This window comes from Abramis brama, assembly GCF_963993115.1.
Source record: "Abramis brama genome assembly, chromosome: 2".
In the NCBI taxonomy this organism is placed as follows: Eukaryota; Metazoa; Chordata; class Actinopteri; order Cypriniformes; family Leuciscidae; genus Abramis; species Abramis brama.
In genome coordinates, this window is record NC_139964.1 from 68,206,977 (window position 1) to 68,228,905 (window position 21,929).

General features: G+C 39.7%; 2 protein-coding genes across 3 annotated transcripts; both read left to right on the forward strand.

Annotated features, from left to right (window-relative positions):
- Positions 1-62: 62 nt before the first annotated feature.
- On the forward strand, positions 63-9,876 carry mettl21e (methyltransferase like 21e). The gene is made up of 4 exons (XM_084105393.1): positions 63-611; positions 7,289-7,446; positions 7,544-7,661; positions 8,575-9,876. Exons 1-4 carry the CDS (start codon positions 587-589, stop codon positions 8,976-8,978), a joined length of 705 nt encoding a protein of 234 aa, XP_083961519.1. The 5' UTR covers positions 63-586; the 3' UTR covers positions 8,979-9,876.
- A 1,284-nt stretch (positions 9,877-11,160) lies between these two features.
- Positions 11,161-20,784, forward strand: mettl21ca (methyltransferase 21C, AARS1 lysine a). Of its 2 annotated transcripts, none has more exons than XM_084105290.1 (11): positions 11,161-11,559; positions 11,852-11,960; positions 12,090-12,229; positions 14,175-14,292; positions 15,067-15,780; positions 15,858-16,003; positions 17,016-17,139; positions 17,219-17,839; positions 18,181-18,329; positions 18,443-18,566; positions 19,988-20,784. In XM_084105290.1, the coding sequence occupies exons 2-11, from the start codon at positions 11,885-11,887 to the stop codon at positions 20,371-20,373; spliced, it is 2,598 nt and encodes an 865-aa protein (XP_083961416.1). In that variant the 5' UTR covers positions 11,161-11,559; positions 11,852-11,884; the 3' UTR covers positions 20,374-20,784. The 2 variants fall into 2 exon arrangements, with proteins under 2 accessions (XP_083961416.1, XP_083961417.1); XM_084105291.1 differs by having other exon boundaries at positions 11,409-11,542.
- Positions 20,785-21,929: the final 1,145 nt, after the last annotated feature.

Genomic DNA, 21,929 nt, shown 5'->3' on the forward strand with positions numbered 1-21,929 from the left:
TGTATCTCCATATTTCATCATTTGTATCTTTTTAAAAAAGCCATTACTATTGATTACCCTATAGAGTGTGTGTGAGTCTGAGTGTGTGTGAGTGTGTGTGTGTATATGTCTGAGTGAATGAATGAGTGTTTCTGTGCGTGTGTGTGCGTGTGTGTGTGTGTGTGTGTGTGTGTGTGTGTGAGTGAGTGAATGAGAGTGTTTCTGTGTGTGTGTGTGTGTGTGTGTGTGTGAGTCTGAGTGTGTGTGTGTGTGTGTGTGCGACTTTGAGTAAATGTGTGTGTGTGTATATGTGTATATGTGTGTGCGACTTTGAGTAAATGTGTGTGTGTGTGTGTGTGTATTTGTGTGCGTGTGTATGAGAGATAGAGAGAGAATCTGTTTACTCTTTAGGGTCGTAGATCGACTTGGCTTCTGTTTCTCTGGCATCTCCATCAGCTGCTGCTGTCAATCACCTGAAACACACATACACTCACAAACACTCAGACACACTTACTCACAGTCGCACACACACACACACACACACACAGATAAAGCTGAGGCTCTTGTGTGAATCTGCTCTTATAAGGACTTCGGCTGTGAGACCCAGATGGACCGGGATGAGAACACTGAGGGTGGGTGTGCATATATTGTCTTCTTCATGTCATTTAACAGTCTCTAGAAAATACAAACCCTGAGTGAAGTGAAGTGTGTTCCTGCGGCACAGGAATAACTCCACACACACTTCCAGAGCGATCACATCACTTCTGCACTCGCTAAAAATAAGTGAAATTTATTATTATTGTCTTTTCTCTTAAAAAAATGAATGACTCCATCGGTGTAGTGTAATGAGCTCATGATGTCATCACACACACACACATCAAGAAGATCCGGAGAATCTGTACAGCTTCATATTGTCACCAAAGTGTCATGTAGTAATACTTTATCAGATGCATTTATGCCACTTTCCATGAATAATAAGTACATAAGTCAATTTTTGTTGTTTTTTAAAGTATATACTTTAGTTTCAAAGTTTGGGATCAGTGATGAAAGAGATTAATATAGTCTTATTCATCCAGGACGCATTAAATCAAAAGTGACATTTATAGTCAGGGCCTAAAACTAAGTTTCTCTAATACAATTTCGATTCCACAACTAACACTTCTGACCTAACTGATATACATTTAAAAGACAAGTAAACATTCAGTAGTAAAATAAGAACAAATAATCAAATTACAAGCAAAAGCACAAATTCATAAAACTTATTAAAGATACAAATGAAATGAACAGTGCTTCTCAGGTAAGAGTAAGAAAATGTAAAATAACACTGCAAAGTCTTCACTGTATAAATTAAACATCCTTATTAAAGTTATTCAGTCGAGAGCAGCGAGTGATTTTTCTTTGTTGTTTGTTGTTTGATTAATATTAATGACAGACAGCATCAGGAATATTAGGCTGCCGTCTCTTTAAGAGCGAGTGCACTGATCTAATACACTGATACTCATGCGTTTACTTTCTCAACTGTTTACGTTCACATATCTGACTGTGTTATATGTTTATGTTTAATTTGTCCGCTCAAGTGTAAGAAGACGTGAAAGAGCTCAGTTTATATCAAGGTTTAAACTTGCGTGATGATGCAGCGCTGATCGTCATAAACATGTGACCGTCATAAACATGTGACCGTCATAAACATGTGATCGTCATAAACATGTGACCGTCATAAACATGTGATCGTCATAAACATGTGACCGTCATAAACATGTGACCGTCATAAACGTGACCGTCATAAACATGTGACCGTCATAAACATGTGACCGTCATAAACATGTGATCGTCATAAACGTGATCGACATGTGACCGTCATAGACATGTGACCGTCATAAACATGTGACCGGCATAAACATGTGATCGTCATAAACATGTGACCGTCATAAACATGTGACCGGCATAAACATGTGATCGTCATAAAAATGTGACCGTCATAAACATGTGATCGTCATAAACATGTGACCGTCATAAACATGTGACCGTCATAAACATGTGATCGTCATAAACATGTGACCGTCATAAACATGTGATCGTCATAAACATGTGACCGTCATAAACATGTGACCGTCATAAACGTGACCGTCATAAACATGTGACCGTCATAAACATGTGACCGTCATAAACATGTGATCGTCATAAACGTGATCGACATGTGACCGTCATAGACATGTGACCGTCATAAACATGTGACCGGCATAAACATGTGATCGTCATAAACATGTGACCGTCATAAACATGTGACCGTCATAAACATGTGATCGTCATAAACGTGATCGACATGTGACCGTCATAGACATGTGACCGTCATAAACATGTGACCGGCATAAACATGTGATCGTCATAAACATGTGACCTTCATAAACATGTGACCGGCATAAACATGTGATCGTCATAAAAATGTGACCGTCATAAACATGTGACCGGCATAAACATGTGATCGTCATAAACATGTGACCGGCATAAACATGTGATCGTCATAAACATGTGACCGTCATAAACATGTGACCGGCATAAACATGTGACCGGCATAAACATGTGACCGGCATAAACATGTGACCGTCATAAACATGTGACCGGCATAAAAATGTGACCGTCATAAACATGTGACCGGCATAAACATGTGATCGTCATAAACATGTGACCGGCATAAACATGTGATCGTCATAAACATGTGACCGTCATAAACATGTGACCGGCATAAACATGTGACCGGCATAAACATGTGACCGGCATAAACATGTGATCGTCATAAACGTGATCGACATGTGACCGTCATAGACATGTGACCGTCATAAACATGTGACCGGCATAAACATGTGATCGTCATAAACATGTGACCGTCATAAACATGTGACCGGCATAAACATGTGATCGTCATAAAAATGTGACCGTCATAAACATGTGACCGGCATAAACATGTGATCGTCATAAACATGTGACCGGCATAAACATGTGATCGTCATAAACATGTGACCGTCATAAACATGTGACCGGCATAAACATGTGACCGGCATAAACATGTGATCGTCATAAACGTGATCGACATGTGACCGTCATAGACATGTGACCGTCATAAACATGTGATCGTCATAAACATGTGACCGTCATAAACATGTGACTGGCATAAACATGTGATCGTCATAAACGTGATCGACATGTGACCGTCATAGACATGTGACCGTCATAAACATGTGATCGTCATAAACATGTGACCGTCATAAACATGTGACCGGCATAAACATGTGATCGCCATAAACGTGACCGTCATAAACATGTGACCGTCATAAACGTGACCGTCATAAACATGTGATCGTCATAAACATGTGACCGTCATAAACATGTGACCGTCATAAACATGTGATCGTCATAAACATGTGACCGTCATAAACGTGACCGTCATAAACATGTGATCGTCATAAACATGTGACCGTCATAAACGTGACCGTCATAAACATGTGACCGTCATAGACATGTGACCGTCATAAACATGTGATAGTCATAAACATGTGACCGTCATAAACGTGACCGTCATAAACATGTGACCGTCATAAACATGTGACCGTCATAAACGTGATCGTCATAAACATGTGACCGTCATAAACGTGACCGTCATAAACATGTGACCGGCATAAACATGTGATCGGCATAAACATGTGATCGTCATAAACGTGATCGTCATAAACATGTGACCGTCATAAACGTGACCGTCATAAACATGTGACCGGCATAAACATGTAATCGTCATAAACGGTCGACATGTGACCGTCATAGACATGTGACCGTCATAAAGATGTGACCGTCATAAACGTGATCGTCATAAACATGTGACCGTCATAAACATGTGACCGTCATAAACGTGACTGTCATAAACGTGACCGTCATAAACATGTGACCGTCATAAACATGTGATCGTCATAAACATGTGATCGACATGTGACCGTCATAAACATGTGATCGTCATAAACATGTGACCGTCATAAACATGTGACCGTCATAAACATGTGATCGTCATAAACATGTGATCGACGTGACCGCCATAAACATGTGATCGTCATAAACATGTGACCATCATAAACATGTGACCGTCGTAAACATGTGACCGTCACAAACATGTGACCGTCATAAACATGTGATCGTCATAAACATGTAATCGTCATAAACATGTGATCGTCATAAACATGTGACCATCATAAACATGTGATCGTCATAAACGTGATCGTCATAAACATGTGACCGTCATAAACATGATCGACATGTGACCGTCATAAACATGTGACCGTCATAAACGTGATCGTCATAAACATGTGACCGTCATAAACATGTGACCGTCATAAACGTGATCGTCATAAACATGTGACCGTCATAAACATGTGACCGTCATAAACATGTGACCGTCATAAACGTGATCGTCATAAACGTGATCGTCATAAACATGTGATCGTCATAAACATGTGACCGTCATAAACATGTGACCGTCATAAACATGTGACCGCCATAAACATGTGACCGTCATAAACGTGATCGTCATAAACATGTGATCGTCATAAACATGTGACCGTCATAAACATGTGACCGTCATAAACGTGATCGTCATAAACATGTGACCGCCATAAACATGTGACCGTCATAAACGTGATCGTCATAAACATGTGATCGTCATAAACATGTGACCGTCATAAACATGTGATCGTCATAAACATGTGACCGCCATAAACATGTGACCGTCATAAACGTGATCGTCATAAACATGTGATCGTCATAAACATGTGACCGTCATAAACATGTGACCGTCATAAACGTGATCGTCATAAACATGTGATCGTCATAAACATGTGACCGTCATAAACATGTGACCGTCATAAACATGTGATCGTCATAAACATGTGACCGTCATAAACATGTGATCGTCATAAACATGTGACCGTCATAAACATGTGACCGTCATAAACATGTGACCGTCATAAACGTGACCGTCATAAACGTGATCGTCATAAACATGTGACCGTCATAAACATGTGATCGTCATAAACATGTGACCGTTATAAACGTGACCGTCATAAACGTGATCGTCATAAACATGTGATCGTCATAAACGTGATCGTCATAAACATGACCGTCATAAACGTGATCGTCATAAACATGTGATCGTCATAAACGTGATCGTCATAAACATGTGACCGTCATAAACATGTGACCGTCATAAACGTGATCGTCATAAACATGTGACCGTCATAAACATGTGACCGTCATAAACATGTGACCGGCATAAACATGTGATCAACATGTGACCGTCATAAACATGTGACCGTCATAAACGTGATCAACATGTGACCGTCATAAACATGTGACCGCCATAAACATGTGACCGTCATAAACGTGATCGTCATAAACATGTGATCGTCATAAACATGTGACCGTCATAAACATGTGACCGTCATAAACGTGATCGTCATAAACATGTGATCGTCATAAACATGTGACCGTCATAAACATGTGACCGTCATAAACATGTGATCGTCATAAACATGTGACCGTCATAAACATGTGATCGTCATAAACATGTGACCGTCATAAACATGTGACCGTCATAAACATGTGACCGTCATAAACGTGACCGTCATAAACGTGATCGTCATAAACATGTGACCGTCATAAACATGTGATCGTCATAAACATGTGACCGTTATAAACGTGACCGTCATAAACGTGATCGTCATAAACATGTGATCGTCATAAACGTGATCGTCATAAACATGACCGTCATAAACGTGATCGTCATAAACATGTGATCGTCATAAACGTGATCGTCATAAACATGTGACCGTCATAAACATGTGACCGTCATAAACGTGATCGTCATAAACATGTGACCGTCATAAACATGTGACCGTCATAAACATGTGACCGGCATAAACATGTGATCAACATGTGACCGTCATAAACATGTGACCGTCATAAACGTGATCAACATGTGACCGTCATAAACATGTGACCGTCATAAACATGTGACCGGCCAGCTGTCCTGTTTCATATTCTCACTTGCATTTGGCGCTTGATGAGTTTTAATTTTAGGTCATGTTTATAATTTTACAAAATATTATATTTCAAATAACTGCTGTTCTCTTGAACTTTCTGTTCATCAAAGAATCCTGAAAAATAAAATACATCACGGTTTCCATAAAAATATGAAGCATCTCACCGGTTTTCAACATGTTTTATTAACAAAGTTTGAGAGGAACACGTTCAAATGATCTGTCCAATCAGAACGAGAGGAGGCCTATACACACACAGCCGACTCACCTCTGTTCCTCAACAGTTTTCTGTATCCCTCCGCCACCGTCTCCTCACAATCCTGACAGGGAAACTCTGGGATCGGGCCAAAATACCTCGGACAGCACGCCTAATACTCATATAACTCTATCTGTTGACATTGATAATAATCATAAATGTTTCTTGAGCATCAAATCATCATATTAGAGTGATTTCTGAAGGATCATGTGACACTGAAGACTGGAGTAATGATGCTGAAAATTCAGCTTTGATCACAGGAATAAATTACACTTTACTATATATTCACATAGAAAACAGCTGATTTACATTATAATAATATTTCACTGTTTTTACTGTATTTTTGATCAAATAAACACAGCCTTGGTGAATTTTTTTTACAAATCATACCGACCCCGAACTTCTGAACACTAATGATGCTGAAGTCAAACCAAACATTGTATGATTTGTTATTTTAGTTATCTAATATGAGGTTTGATGAAGATCTTTTTTGATTGAAATGTTGCTGTTCTATTTTAAAATAATAAAGGTAGTAGTTAAACAGTGTGCAGATTTTCTTTGTTTATTTTAATATGAGGTTTGTCTTTTCTTTTTTTGCAACACCTCTATAAAATTGGAGATGTCTAAAGTTTAAACCCCTGATTTTTGTGATTGTTGTTTTCTAGCAATAAACATACAAAATCATGAACGCTACGTTAAACAAAACAATTTAATAAAATTGGTAACAGTGTTGCAGATTTAAGATTATATTCAAGCTAGTGAGTTTTCCAACCAAAATATTGATTGTTATTCCTAAAATAACTGGTTATGCTTCATAATAATGTCCCGTTAGTTAACACTAGTTTAATGCATTAACTAACAATGAGCAATTCAAGTGTGTAAGTGTGTAAGTGTGTGTGTGTGTGTGTGTGTGTGTGTGTGTGTGTGTGTGTGTGTGTGTGTGTGTGTGTGTGTGTGTGTGTGTGTGTGTTTGCAGGTGTCGCTGCAGATGCTGAACTGGCAGCAGAGATTATGAAACGAAACTTTCGCCCGTCGCTGATCAGAACTGAGGCGTGGGAAGGATACATGTTCGCAGACATCGAGATTAAGATCAAAGAGTCTAGGGAATTCTACGGGGCCGTTCTGTGGCCCTCGGTACGCATAATCACACACACACACACACACACACACACTTCACACTGAGCAGTAACAGCTCATGAACTGTTTTCTGTGTCTGATCTTCTGCTTCAAGGCCATGGTCTTGTGTTATTTCCTCGACACTCACCGCGACGAGTTTAACCTCACGGACAAGAACATCATTGAGCTGGGAGCCGGAACGGGCCTCGTTACCATAGTGACCAGCCTCCTCGGTGAGAGACACCGGATACCGACTGAATTATAATGTATATCATTAAGAACAAAAAAGATTTCCAATTAAGTACAACAAAAAAACACAAAGTACAATCAGAACTACAATAATATACATAAAAGAAAACACAGCCAGGGGGGTGCGCTAATCGCTACATGAATGCGTTAATCGTTAAATATAATGTTAATCGCTATATAAATGTGCGAATAGTTATAGAAGTACATCAATAGTTTCATAAATATGCGTATAGTAATATAGTATAGTATAGAAACACACACGCAATGAATCTTTCTTGTTATCTAAAGAATAGACTTGCATATTTAATCTCTTTTAAAAGGTCTGGTTTTACTTTATTTACATTACATTTAAAGGTGCAGTGTGTAATCTTTACCAGCATCTAGTGGTGAGGTTGTGAATTGCACCCAACAGAAGTTACGGTGGCCGACAGGAAGTGATGTCGTCGTCTGAGACGGCAGAGAGGAACCAGTCAAACAATGAGGTTTCTTTACAAAGATAAATTAAGGAATTATGTTTAATTATTCAGTAAAACAATGTTATTGTGAATATTATTGTTACTTGTTCATCATTGTGTCAGTATTTTATTTGCGGACTTTAGCTAGATCTTTGCACGAAGAACAACATAATGACGAAACGTGTTTGTCCGTTCAGGGCCACCGTATAGAAACATGTCGATGTAAGCGGACCCGCCGTGTGTGTAGAGAGAAATGCCTCATTCTAAGTTAATAAACACATAATGGTTCATTATGTAAGGTCTTTATACACCACTGAAAACATAGTTATGTTTATGATATTGCATTTCTGTCAAAAGATCCTCCTAAATATTACACGATGCACCTTTAAAACTAAATGAATGTTTTATTTGCAAGGATTTAAGCGTTGTTGTCCAACCTCAGGTGCAAAGGTGACGTCCACAGACCTGCCGGAGATCCTAGGTAATCTGAGGTACAACGTGACGCGTAACACCAGGGGGCGCTGCAGGCACGAGCCGCACGTGACCGAGCTCAGCTGGGGGAAGGAGCTGGAGGAGCATTTCCCGCGCGCCACCTGCCGCTACGATTACATCATAGCCGCGGATGTGGTGTACTCGCACCCGTACCTGCACGAGCTCATGGAGACCTTCATACACCTGAGTTCAGAAAACACCGTCATCTTGTGGGCCATGAGGTTCCGTCTGGACCCGGAGAACCGCTTCGTGGACACTTTCCAGAAACACTTTCACCTGCAGGAGCTCTACGACCTGCCCAGCCTGAGGATAAAGCTGTACAGCGCACGCAAACGCACACCAACACAACATTAAAGCGGTCCTATAATGCCCTTTCACAAGATGTAAAATAACTCTCTGAGTGTGTATGTGAGGGTTTGGCTCAAAATACCCCACAGATATTTTTATATAGCATGTTAAAATTGTCACTTTTTGAGGGTGAGCAAAAACGCACCGTTTTTGTGTGTGTCCCTTTAAATGCAAATGAGCTGCTGCTCCCTGCACAGGGGGCGGAGCTTCAAGAGCTTCTTGTGCACCCTCAGATTCCAGATTTTCCAAATATTGTCCTATCCTAACAAACCATACATCAACAGAAAGCTTATTTATTCAGCTTTCAGATGATGTATAAATCTAAATAAAAAATAATGGACCTATATGACCTATATGTTTTGTGGTCCAGGGTCACATATATATGTATTTTTTAGGAAAGGAAAATTAAAGTCCATTTTGTGATTCCAGGAGTTTCAAGAACTGTTGTAAGTTTACATCTTGATTTTATGTTTACATCTGGATTTTGTTATATATATGACAATTTTAAATCATCCTGCACACTGACTCTGACACTTTAATGGCATATTTATGTTTTTAAGGACAACATGAAATTAAACTCTTTTTTTCTCTCTTAATTCACGTTTTTGGTCTTAAATGATTCATCGGTGACTAAAAAACAATCCATGAGTCACATCTTCATAATCTTTCAAAATACCTTACTCCACGTCTGAAATAAAAAGATATAGATCACATGTCTATTGTTACAGTTGTGGTCAGAATTATCTCAACAATCTTTTGCTGCACATCAGAACTATATTCTTTGGTTTTACTCATTGTGAATATGATTAGGGGAATTTTTCCTTTGTGATAGAGACATTTTACTTCTACAACTTTAACATGATTCTTTTCATTACTGGGAAATAAACATGAAACATTCTGATGTAAATACTGTATGAGTGATAAGTATCCTCATGTGCTCTTCCTTCTCTAAACTATTGCTTCTGAAACTTTGGGCACTTCTAGATTGTAAAAACGACCAAACGAGAAGTAGAACGGATATCTTGTATAGTTTCTAAGCTCAGACGACAGTAACCAGATGTGTTCGTCATGACCAACAGCACGTAGCAGTAATGGATTACAAACATGTTTTGGTTCATGTTTTGGACGTGTCTGATGATGATATACAGAGATATTTGATTACTGGTATCAAGTGCTTGAGTCTGGCAGTGTCATTACATCACGCAAACACATACACACACATCTACTGCAGAAGAGAGATTCAGAAAACACACTCCTGCAAGAAAGCCAATCATTTCAACATTATGAGACTTATCTGCCAAATGCTGTAAATGTGGCTCGATGTCTCCAGTGCCAGACCACCAAAATATATCAGGACCCTACATGGTGAAGGCGTTTAATGGCCAACCGATTCCAGAGAGTTTTGACAGTCACACAAGAAACTGGAGAAGATACAGCGAGGATTTAGGGGTGGTTGACCAGCGTTGACCTCATGCGGCCCCCACAGATATAATGAGTGTTATATTGGGTTTCCCTTCTGCGGAATCCATTTAGCACATACCAACTGCCTGAAATCATAGAAACCGATGGGGACGGAATTAATGGGCAAAAAACAATCTCACATAAATCATAAATCTGAATTTCACATGTACATATGCACCACAAAAACAACAAAAATACATACACATGCATTAGAAATAATACATTGTGTGCAAGGAAGTACAATAAATAATGCAATGATGAATACATTATTACAAATATGTTTTAATTAGGGGACCTTATTTGTATCTGTTGTTTTTCTTATTATTCATCCTGAATGGGAGTCTATGGCAGCCCTATCAACCATACATAGAAAAACGATGACATTTGGTACACTGATAGAGGAGGTTCTGCATAGTAATCTGACCAACTTTGGGGTCTCTAGGATCAACTCTATAGCGCCACCACCCTTTCAAAAATGAAGAAAACCATCAATTGTTTTTCTTTCTTTTGATTTTTGGATTGAAATATGACCTGAACGTACATGTATGTTCTTCACAGGCTTTTGTAAGATTCACTCAGATTAAAATCCAGTAGGCTATATATGAAGCGCATGTTTTACTTTAAGAAACATCACATGCAGTGAGAATGGAGTCATTATCATGTGTGAGACGTGTGGAACTGATTGGTCAAACTAGCGCTATATCATCTCAGTAAACGAGCAGATAACAGACGCTGGCGTTCTGAACCGCTCTGTAATCTCAGGGCTTTAGTGTTTACTTTCCTGATTTCTTTGTGCCAACTGAAGCTTGATTCCTCAAATAGACCTGCACTGCCCATCTCCTACATCATGCTCTATTTCTCTGTGTTTGTGTGGATGTGCCACTGGTTAATGAATCTCCAGCTAAATATAGTCATGTCAGCGTGACGCTGGAGAGTTGGATGATGCTCGTCTATAAGCTCGCTGAGGATGAGGTTGCAGAAGCAATTACGGATAACTGTGGACAGGACTGAATCAAGCACAGATCACCTTTGCAGACAGACGATGTGAACCAGCTGAAGTGTGTGCCGCGATTTCTGCTGAAGCTGTGAAATGCATTTGATGAAATACAGTAAGAGGTGATATCAGGTACATTTGCACGCTTTTGACCAATAAAAACTACTGTAGTTTATCCGACTGCTCCCATTTCCTTTACATTTGTGCATGTACAAGACTGAAACTGAAGTACCTTGTTTTTGTACCTAAGGACATGCTGATCTCATCACATCATGCACTTTGTTTTTGTTACTTTATTGAAATTTCTAATTGTTTCACTTGCATAGATTATGAACTAATCTGACAAAACAATGTTTGAGGAAATGTAGAATCAGTAGATTTTAACGGGTCAAAATAAAATAAAATAATCTGTGTTTTAAATCAGTCCATCCTGTCAAATATCCGAGCGGATATCATCATGGATTGTCCTCAATCTGGAAATGCCACAGCGGAGACGGACGAGAGCTTGAACACTGGGAGAGATGATGCAGATGGTAAATCACTTATATATACTGTCAAATAATCCCAAAATTACCTTCTCTTAATCTCTGACTGCAAACACATTACATCTGTGAAGGTTTTGCTGAGGAATGCGTCTGTTTTTCATTGGTTATATTGAGCAGAAGTTGAAGTCCGTGTGCACAAGGCATCCTGGGAACCCACTGTCCTGTCCTCCATTGGAAAGGAGATCCATTATTTCGCCGGTCATGAGATCAGCATCTGGGAGTCTCTTGATTCATTTGGTTCTGTCATCTGGCCAGCAGTAAGACAATTAGTTTATTAAATATTTGAAATATTAAAGATAATCCTGGTCATTATTTTGGATGTTCAAATACTTTCTGGTGTGTCAGTTTCATGTCAGTCAGTCATTGGTAGTTCAGATTCTGAAGAGTGAAACACTGTGACACTTTCACAACATTGATCTGTTTGTTTGACTCAACTAATCATGTGAGTTTGGGGCGGGACTATCTGACTGACTGACCAATGACAGACAGGGACAGGCATTTGAGAAACCAGTCTGAAACTGATCATTTTCACGACTATATTTGATGCCTCTAGACAATGTTGGGGGAAACTCATTACAAGTAACTTGAGTTACGTAATCAGATTACTTTTTCAAGTAACTAGTAAAGTAACGCATTACTTTTTCAATTTACAACAAAATATCGAAGTTACTTTTTTAAATAAGTAACACTAGTTACTTTTTCACATTTATTGACTGACAGCTCCTGTCCTCATGTTGAGAGAAATAAAGTGAAGAGGTGTCGTGTGTGTGTGTGTGTGTGTGTGTGTGTGCTGTGTGTAAACATGATGATTATTTTAGTTCTAGACTAAATGTGAACATGCATTTACTCGTCTCACTTGCACAAAAACATTCAGTATTCCTCAAATGAATAAAAACAGTAAAATGCAATCTCATAATTTTTATGCAAAAACTTTTATAATTAACTATATTAAATTACACAAATATACTTTATGTATTTAATCTCACTTTATTAACAAATGTCTTTGCTGCTGACCTTCAATGATCTAATTCAACCATACAAATAAACAAATTACTTTAGATTAGATTTAGAAATAAGCGTGCTGAACTTCCTTCTCCTGTATCCTATTGTTCTTTAATCCAAAATATCAGCAGCTGAAAGGTTTGTTTGAGCGGTGCCCTCTACTGTACTGTACTCTACCTCTACTGTACTCTACCTCTACTGTACACTACCTCTGCTGTACTCTACCTCTACTGTACACTACCTCTGCTGTACACTACTGTACTATATTGCACTCTACCTCTACTGTACTCTACTTCTACTCTATCCTCTACTGTACTCTACCTCTACTGTACACTACCTCTGCTGTACACTACTGTACTATATTGCACTCTACCTCTACTGTACTCTACTTCTACTCTATCCTCTACCTCTACTGTACTCTACCTCTACTGTAAACTACTGTACTCTACCTCTACTGTACTTAACCTCTACTGTACTCTACTGTACTCTACTGTACTTAACCTCTACTGTACTCTACTGTACACTACCTCTACTGTAAACTACTGTACTCTACCTCTACTGTACACTACTGTACTCTACCTCTACTGTACACTACTGTACTCTACCTCTACTGTACACTACCTCTGCTGTACACTACTGTACTATATTGCACTCTACCTCTACTGTACTCTACTTCTACTCTATCCTCTACCTCTACTGTACTCTACCTCTACTGTACTCTACCTCTACTGTACTTAACCTCTACTGTACTCTACTGTACTTAACCTCTACTGTACTCTACTGTACACTACCTCTACTGTAAACTACTGTACACTACCTCTACTGTAAACTACTGTACTCTACCTCTGCTGTACTCTACTGTACTCTACCTCTACTGTACAGGAGTAAATATGCATTTCCTTCAGCCTGAGGCTTATTATTTCACTTTTGGTGTGAAAGGGCCTTAACATTTGCCAAAAATATAACTTTTTTGTTGTTATTAAAAAACAAACAAGCAAGCCCAGCCCAGGTGGGAAAAAGTAGCGCAAAAGTAATGTAACGCAATATTGTAATGCATTACTTTTAAAAGTAACTTTCCCCAACACTGCCTCTAGAGCAGTGGTTCTCAACCGGGGGCCTCAACAAACCTCCAACCCTTTGTACATTTGTTGCTGATTGATGTTTATCATCATGAAATAATCATCATGAATTCTTACTTAGGCTCTGGCTCTGTGTCACTACCTTGAATCTGATCGATCGACGGTTGATCTTCTTGACAAGGCGGTGCTAGAGATTGGATCTGGCACAGGTCTCGTGTCCATCGTGGCCAGTCTGTTGGGTAGGTACTAAAGATTCAGATTCAGATCCCCAAACTCATCCAGATCTGATGAAGGACCTGCACCTGGACACGACGACAACGCGGTCCTGAAGTGTCCACTAGTTTCTCCCCTGTGAAAGCCTCCCTCCCTTTACCTCTGTACTGATAAACGTTGTCAAAATTATTCCAGTTCACATCGATACGCAGAAGCGACAAAAAATTTTGTATTATGAATTTTTAAGGCCATACAAGTAATTTGTTGAGGTCAGTTTATAAAGAAAGACTACACGCCTGCGCACATATATATTCAAATGTGCATACCTATAGACTAAAGACGTAATACGCATGTGCACGCTGTCAGCGTTTCACAGATTCGCGTTTTTGAAGTTTACGCGGAGATGATAACGTTTTTTTTTAAAAATTCAATGCTTGCATCATGGAACTTATTTCAAGGTTTGCGTTCTCGAGCCACCAGGCACTGTTATTGTGCGGATGAGCGGATGAGAACAGTGTCGTGTTAGCAGCCCCTAAGTTAATAACTAATGATCTTTGCAATGGAAGTGAATCAGTCAAAACTAACTTTATCTGGACAATAACTTTATTCTAGAGCTGCTGTAAAGCCTAAACAATCTCTGTTACTGTAATCTCCTGTTATCACTGTAAAGCTGCTTTGAAACACTCTATATTGTTAAAGCGCTGTATAAATGAAGGAGACAAGACATGACATTGTTCAAAAACATATTGTGAGCATATGATTGTGTTATGCAATTTTACACCTATATAAATGATCTCCAGGTGCTTGGGTGACAGCAACAGACCTACCGGAGGTCCTCGGGAACCTGAGATGCAACCTGTCCAGAAACACACGGGGCCGCTGCAGATACACCCCGCAGGTGGCGGAGCTCTCTTGGGGTTATGAGCTCGATAAGACCTTCCCTCATTCAGTCTACAGATACGACTACATCTTAGCAGCCGATGTGGTCTATCATCATGACTTCCTAGCAGAATTACTGGTCACCATGCGCCATTTCTGCCAGCCCGGAACAACCCTCATATGGGCCAACAAGACCCGCTTTGATTCAGATCTGGTTTTTGTGGAGAACTTCAAAAAGACGTTCAACACCACCTTACTGGCAGACAACGGAGAAGTTAAAATTTACTCTGCCACCATGAAAGACGAAACTGACCTAGTGACGTCAAAAGAGACCGAAGGGGTTGTGAGGAAAGAAGAGGATGACACTGACAAGAATGAGTCAAAGCAAGAGATTACTGAAGGAAAGGTCAAACGGACAGAACAAAAGGCTGTAGAACTGGTTCAAGAATATGAAGATAAAGATGTGCAATGGAAACCAGGGTATGTTGATATGGAAAATCGGGAGGAAACGTTAAATTTGGAGTACGTAAATGTAAACAGTAACACAGAAGAAGAGGAGGAGACAGATCTTGAAACTGAGGACAGTGGAGACGGCTGCTCTGAGATGGATTCAACATTCGTAGAGCAGAAATCTGGTCAGTAATACATTCTGAAAATTAGACCCCAGTCACTTGTCTAATGCATTAAAGTCTGATTTGGCCTTTTCTTTCAGAGGAAGGAAGCACAGAGAATGAGAACGTGAGATCATTGGCACCGGCAATTTACTACAGACCTGAGAAAGAAGTTTACCATTTTTTGGGACAGGAAATCACAATTGAGGAGTCCATCGATTCTTACGGTGCAACTATACGGCCAGCGGTGAGACACTTACAGCTGCAGAAATAATGAGAGACAAATACACAGAGTATATCTACGATGACATTAGTAAGCAAAGAACTTTACTTTTGTGTGATGCTGCATCCAAGGCAATCAGTATCAATATAAAGTCCAAGATAACAGGTGTAGAGTCAAGCAAAACAAACATGGTGCACCTTTAAAATGTGATTTGTGTCTTTCAACATTATAATGAGACTTTCTATCTTTCCTATCTACCAAATGGTGTAAATTTGGCTCCCTGTCTCCAGTGCCAGACCAACAAAATATATATAGACCCTACACCAATTCCAGAGGGTTTTGTCCGTCCGTCACAATGACAGTCAAGAAACTGGAGAAGATACAGCGAGGATTTAGGGGTGGTTGACCAGCGTTGACCTCATGCGGCCCCCAGAGATATAATGAGTGTTATATTGGGTTTCCCTTCTGCGGAATCCATTTAGCACATACCAACTGTCTGAAATCATAGAAACCGATAGAATTAATGGGCAAAAAACAATCTCACATAAATCTGAATTTCACATGTGCATATGCACCACAAAACAACAAAAATATACATATGCATTAAAGAACAATGCAAGGAAGTACAATGAATGATGCGGTGAAATATAAATGATTACAAATATGTTTTAATTAGGGGACCTTATTGTATCTGTTGGTTTTCTTATTATTCATCCTGAATGGGAGTCTATGGCAGCCCTATCAACCATACATTGAAAAATTATGACATTTGGTACACTGATAGAGGAGGTTCTGCATAGTAATCTGACCAACTTTGGGGTCTCTAGGATCAACTCTATAGCGCCACCACCATTTCAAAAATACACTTTTCTTGTGGTTATAATAACTTTTGAACCCTTTATTCCAGAAAGAAAATACTCCTTACAGTAGTCACCTTTTTTAAAAGGACTGTATTTGTTGTTGTTGTTTTTCACTGCTACTCCTTTAAATCACACATGGTGCACCTTTAAAATGTGATTTGTGTCTTTCCATATAGGCACTTGCACTTTGCCGATTCTTGGAAACACCGCAGGGTCGCCAACAGATTGATTTACTCGACAAATCAGTTCTTGAGCTTGGAGCTGGAACCGGCTTACTTTCAGTTGTCGTCACGCTGTTGGGTAAGTGTTGAGATGAGATTGAGGAGTCAATCTTATTGGTTTTGCATCTTGCAAGATAATAACTGAGATTGCTCTGTAGGTGCCAAACTAACAGCCACGGATTTACCCGAGATTCTGAGTAAACTGACATGCAACCTCAACAGGAACACGAGAGGCCGGTGGAGGCACGAGCCCCAGGTAGCAGAACTCTTCTGGGGTCACAAGCTGGACGAGGCCTTCCCTAGATCCACACACCAATATGATTATGTGTTGGCGACTGATGTGGTCTATCACCACGACTTCTTGCCCGAGCTGCTGGTCACCATGCGGCACTTCTGCCAGCCGGGAACTACTCTAGTCTGGGCGAACAATGTCCGCTTTGCCTCGGATCTGGGCTTCATCGACAACTTCCTCCAATATTTTGATATCACACTGTTTGAAGAGTTGGATGATGTGAGGATGTATGTAGCAACCAGCAAGATATCAGAGAAGGAAGGTGACCAGGTTCAAGAGACTAGCGAGGAAGTGGAGGACAACGGTGACCTTGAGTCAAGCAAGCGGGACGCTGGGGAAACGAACTCTACGAGCGAGACAGGAGACAGTGCAGAGGAACTGGAACAAGAGCAGGAGTGTGACGATACTCAGAGTTTAGAAGACGACACGCAGGAGAAACAAGTACAGGAAGAACTCGAGGACTCTGGAGGATCTGAGGAGGAAGAAGGTCAGGCTTGCAAACTGTAAATTGTAATACCAAGGTGAACATGATTCCACCAAGTACATCGTTGTTGATCCTGGAACATCAGATTTGAGGGACAAATTGACAGATTAGGCAACCAAGGGTTAGGTGCTTCTAACATCATTGTTTCCCGTCTATAATATTCCTGATTTTAGGGATGTTATGGTTAGGTTTAGGGATATGGCTATTCTTGTCAGTCAGGAATGTTGTTCCAGGATCAACAAAATATGTTGATCATGGAACATGTCTTACTTGGCTAAATCATATTGACCCTAATACCAATGTGCTTATATGGATGGGATGCTCCTTTTCTGTATTTCCCTCAGCTAAACCTGATAACACAGAAACACCTAAACAGAGATCCTGGGCTCCCACTGTCTACTACTGTAATAGCAAGGAAACCTTCTACTTCCTAGGTCATGAAATCAGGATTCAAGAGTCTGTAGGCTATTATGGCAGCACGGTATGGCCAGCGGTGAGCATGAAACATTCAGCCAACCAATCAGATCAGGAAGAAACTGTGTGTGCTTAGTGAGACGGTAAAATGCATGGAGTCTATATATGAACACTTGGTTTTGAATGTTGTAGGCATTGGCCCTTTGCCGATTCCTGGACACCCCGACAGGCCGACAGCAGATCAATCTACTCGACAAACGGACCCTGGAGCTCGGAGCAGGAACGGGGCTTCTCTCGATAGTTGCCACACTTCTGGGTAAGTCTTGGGGAGTGTTTCTGATACACACTCCAACTTCCTCAAAGCACTCAGCAGATTATTGTTGAAGTGAAAATTCAACCTCATAATACTCTATGTGGTTAATACTACCACTACTACTGTTTGTTACACAGTTGGTTATTTTATTTGTCACCTTCAACATTTCACATTATTCACTATAGTTTAGAAAATGGTACTAAAATATGAGCAGAACTCAGAGTTATGAACTCAGCTGATATTTGACTGGTTTTGTCCGTCCTTCTGTTAGACTGTCTCACACTTGAATTATGTTGAATATCTGTCAGCTGTTAAATTTAACTACACAATTAGATAATACCAGTTTAGCTCAACCAATCACCAAGCAATGCTTTATTTTGTTCAGTCTGTGTGTAAGAAGAGCATTAGCAATTAAAGACAAAACACTTCAGCAAAACATGATCAGCTCAAAGTGTCGGAATAATTTTTGCTCCAAATGTCACTGGTAGTCTCGGTATGAAGAATTATTGGGTGTAATATGTCACAGTTTACTTTATTCTGCTCTCCTCACTTACAGTGTCCTGCACCAACTAGTAAAAATATAAAAAATTATATCTGGTGTCTGAATAATTTTTGGTTTGACTGCATATCCGAGTCCACGAGACACCGTGAAGCTACCGAGGAAAGGGCATAAAAAAGCAAAGTGGAACACAGCCTTGATATCGGATGTAATCATTATTGAATTACTGTAAACCAGGGGAGACCAATCCTGCTCCTGCAGAGTCCAGCTCCAATCTGGACGTTTCTAGTAATTCTGAAGGCCTTGATTGGCCGGTCTTTAATTGGGATTGAACAGTGTCCCTCCAGGAGCAGAATTGGACACTCCTGGGCTGCGTTCAGCCCCGACCAAAAGTTGCAAAACATTTTTTTTTGATGTTACAGTCACTGCTCTTATCGTCCAGAATAAAAGAGAACATCCGAATCGAGTGAAGGGATTTGTGGAAACTGGTTCCTAATTATTGTGATCCAACATTTGCCTCGCTTTTCAGAATGAAAAGACAAACGTGTTCTAATATCTTCAATTGTTGTGTATACCGAGCTGCAGGACACATAAACGACTTTACTCGGACCCATTGTATGAGCCGTCTCTTTAACACCGTGTGGTTTATGTACATGTTGCTGCGGACATTTTTGACACACCCACCAAACAAGAGAAATCGCATCTCAAACCCCGTTACACACCGTTTCCAGGAAACATGTCGTTCAACCCGGAAACCGTAGCAAAACGTTGCACACCGGTTTGAGCTTAAACGTGCCCCTGCTTTTAGATCAAGCAGAACTACGTAATTTAAGAATGTAAACGTGTACCTTGAAATGCAAAGTCTCTTTGGATAAAAGCATCTGCCAAATGCATAAATGTAAAATGTAATGTCACTGATTTGCAGGTGCTAAACTGACAGCCACGGATCTCCCAGAAATCCTTGGCAATCTGAGGTGCAACTTATACCGGAACACCAGGCATCATTGGAGACACGAGCCTCAGGTTACAGCGCTGGCATGGGGTCACAGACTGGAGGAGACGTTTCCCCGCTCCACACACCTCTACGATTATGTGCTGGCAGCTGATGTGGTCTATCACCACGACTATCTCGCCGAGCTCCTCGACACCATGCGTCACTTCTGTGGTCCACAGACCACTCTGATCTTCGCAAACAAGGTCCGGTTTGAGGCCGACCTGGTGTTTATAGAGAACTTTCAGAAAACGTTTAACTCTACATTGCTGACAGAGATGGATGAGGTGAGGATTTACTCGGCTACCATGAGAATCTGATCACTTTATGCACCGCTTTAAGGCTTTCCAAACTACACTGCTGGCAGAGGTAGAGGAGGTTTGCGTCTGTGATCCAACGCTATATTCACACTGCAGACAATTCACTTTTGTTTTTTTAGAAACAACATTTATTAATCATCAAATTAGCATCTTTAGGCAATGTAGTGAAGACCAAACATTCTACAGAAATGATTTGGCGGTGTAATAATAACTGGACTGGCCAAATCTTCATACACCTACTATATGACATGTTGCGATTAATGCAATCCTTAATCAGATTTCAAACAACGACCGGCCAATTAAAAAATAAAAATAAATTCCAACTCAAATCAACTTATTTACCTGTGGTTTTGAATAACAAAAAATGTATTTAATGTTTTTGCCGTTTACACTACTGGATATGCGTGTGTTTTTTTAGATTCCGGTATGAACAGTCAGATCGAAGTTTAAGTCACGTTTGTCATCTTCCAGCTTGTCAGATTTGAATCGGACTGATTATGATCATTCTGATTTGATCAATTGCAAAATAACAGTATATGAACAGTAATTCCTCAAAAAACAATTCTGAATTGTCTGCATTGTAAATAAAGCCATGCTGATGTTAAAATAAATATGGCTGCTGAAGGAAAAGAAGTTTGTGCACATTAGAACAAAATGATTAAACAATAAAAAGAGACAGAAAACAGATATGTAAAATATGAAGTCTTACCGTGCCTTGATGGAGAATGTTGTGCTTAAAGTCCCCCTGTAGTCAATCATTTTATCCCTTAAAACTCATCTTTGATCACCAAAATGACATATTTAAATGTTTTTTTCCTTGGAAAAAAAAATGTCTTCATGCCTCATTTAGTATGTGCAGTTCTATGAATATGCAAATGAGCCCCGCCTCCACTCACTCACTCAGCTCAGAGATCCACTGGTTGACGATCACACGTTGATCTGATTGGTTACAAGGTAGTTTGTGACGTCAGAAACACCAGCGATTTCAAAGCGTGTTTTTGAGACTGTCTTTGGTTCACTGCAGTTTTAAGGAGAAAATACTCAGCAATGGAGTCGACTTATGAATTTACACATGCTTTGTCTTAACGCAGATTAAAAACACCACATAGACACATAAACAACATTAAAAGCTGGATTTACACCACAGGGCGACTTTAAGAAATCATCAAGTTAATTTCAGATGAAACACTGTACATTTCTTAGTGAAAATTATGAATTAGGAATCTTATCCCCTTGCAAAGGTTGAATCAGTCAAGATGAGCATATTATATTGATTTCACAGAATTTAATTTACAGATGCAGTTTTTAGAATGGGAAAAACTATTTTCAAAATGTATCTGGAAAGGGGGGAAACCCAGAATTACATTTATGTTTTATATAATGTTAGTTAGTTATATAATTTTAGTACCATGTTAAATAATGTTTGGCAGTGGGTTTGTTTGGGTGTTATTTTACTTTGCTTTATTATTATTTTCATGTAGGGATTGTATAAGATTTATCCAAGTCCAAGGTATAAACAGATTCTTTGGTTTCAAGTGACTTAATTCTTTAATGCA

What these genes read in the sequence shown, in the direction of transcription:
- mettl21e (XM_084105393.1), top strand. Translation starts at nt 587, where the DNA reads ATGGACCGGGATGAGAACACTGAGG. An exon ending in CCGGGATGAGAACACTGAGG is followed by an intron (nt 612 to 7,288) that starts GTGGGTGTGCAT and finishes GTGTGTTTGCAG; the next exon opens with GTGTCGCTGCAGATGCTGAA. An exon ending in GGGCCGTTCTGTGGCCCTCG is followed by an intron (nt 7,447 to 7,543) that starts GTACGCATAATC and finishes TTCTGCTTCAAG; the next exon opens with GCCATGGTCTTGTGTTATTT.
- mettl21ca (XM_084105290.1), top strand. Translation starts at nt 11,885, where the DNA reads ATGGATTGTCCTCAATCTGGAAATGCCACAGCGGAGACGGACGAGAGC. An exon ending in TGGGAGAGATGATGCAGATG is followed by an intron (nt 11,961 to 12,089) that starts GTAAATCACTTA and finishes TATATTGAGCAG; the next exon opens with AAGTTGAAGTCCGTGTGCAC. An exon ending in AGGATCTGAGGAGGAAGAAG is followed by an intron (nt 17,840 to 18,180) that starts GTCAGGCTTGCA and finishes TATTTCCCTCAG; the next exon opens with CTAAACCTGATAACACAGAA.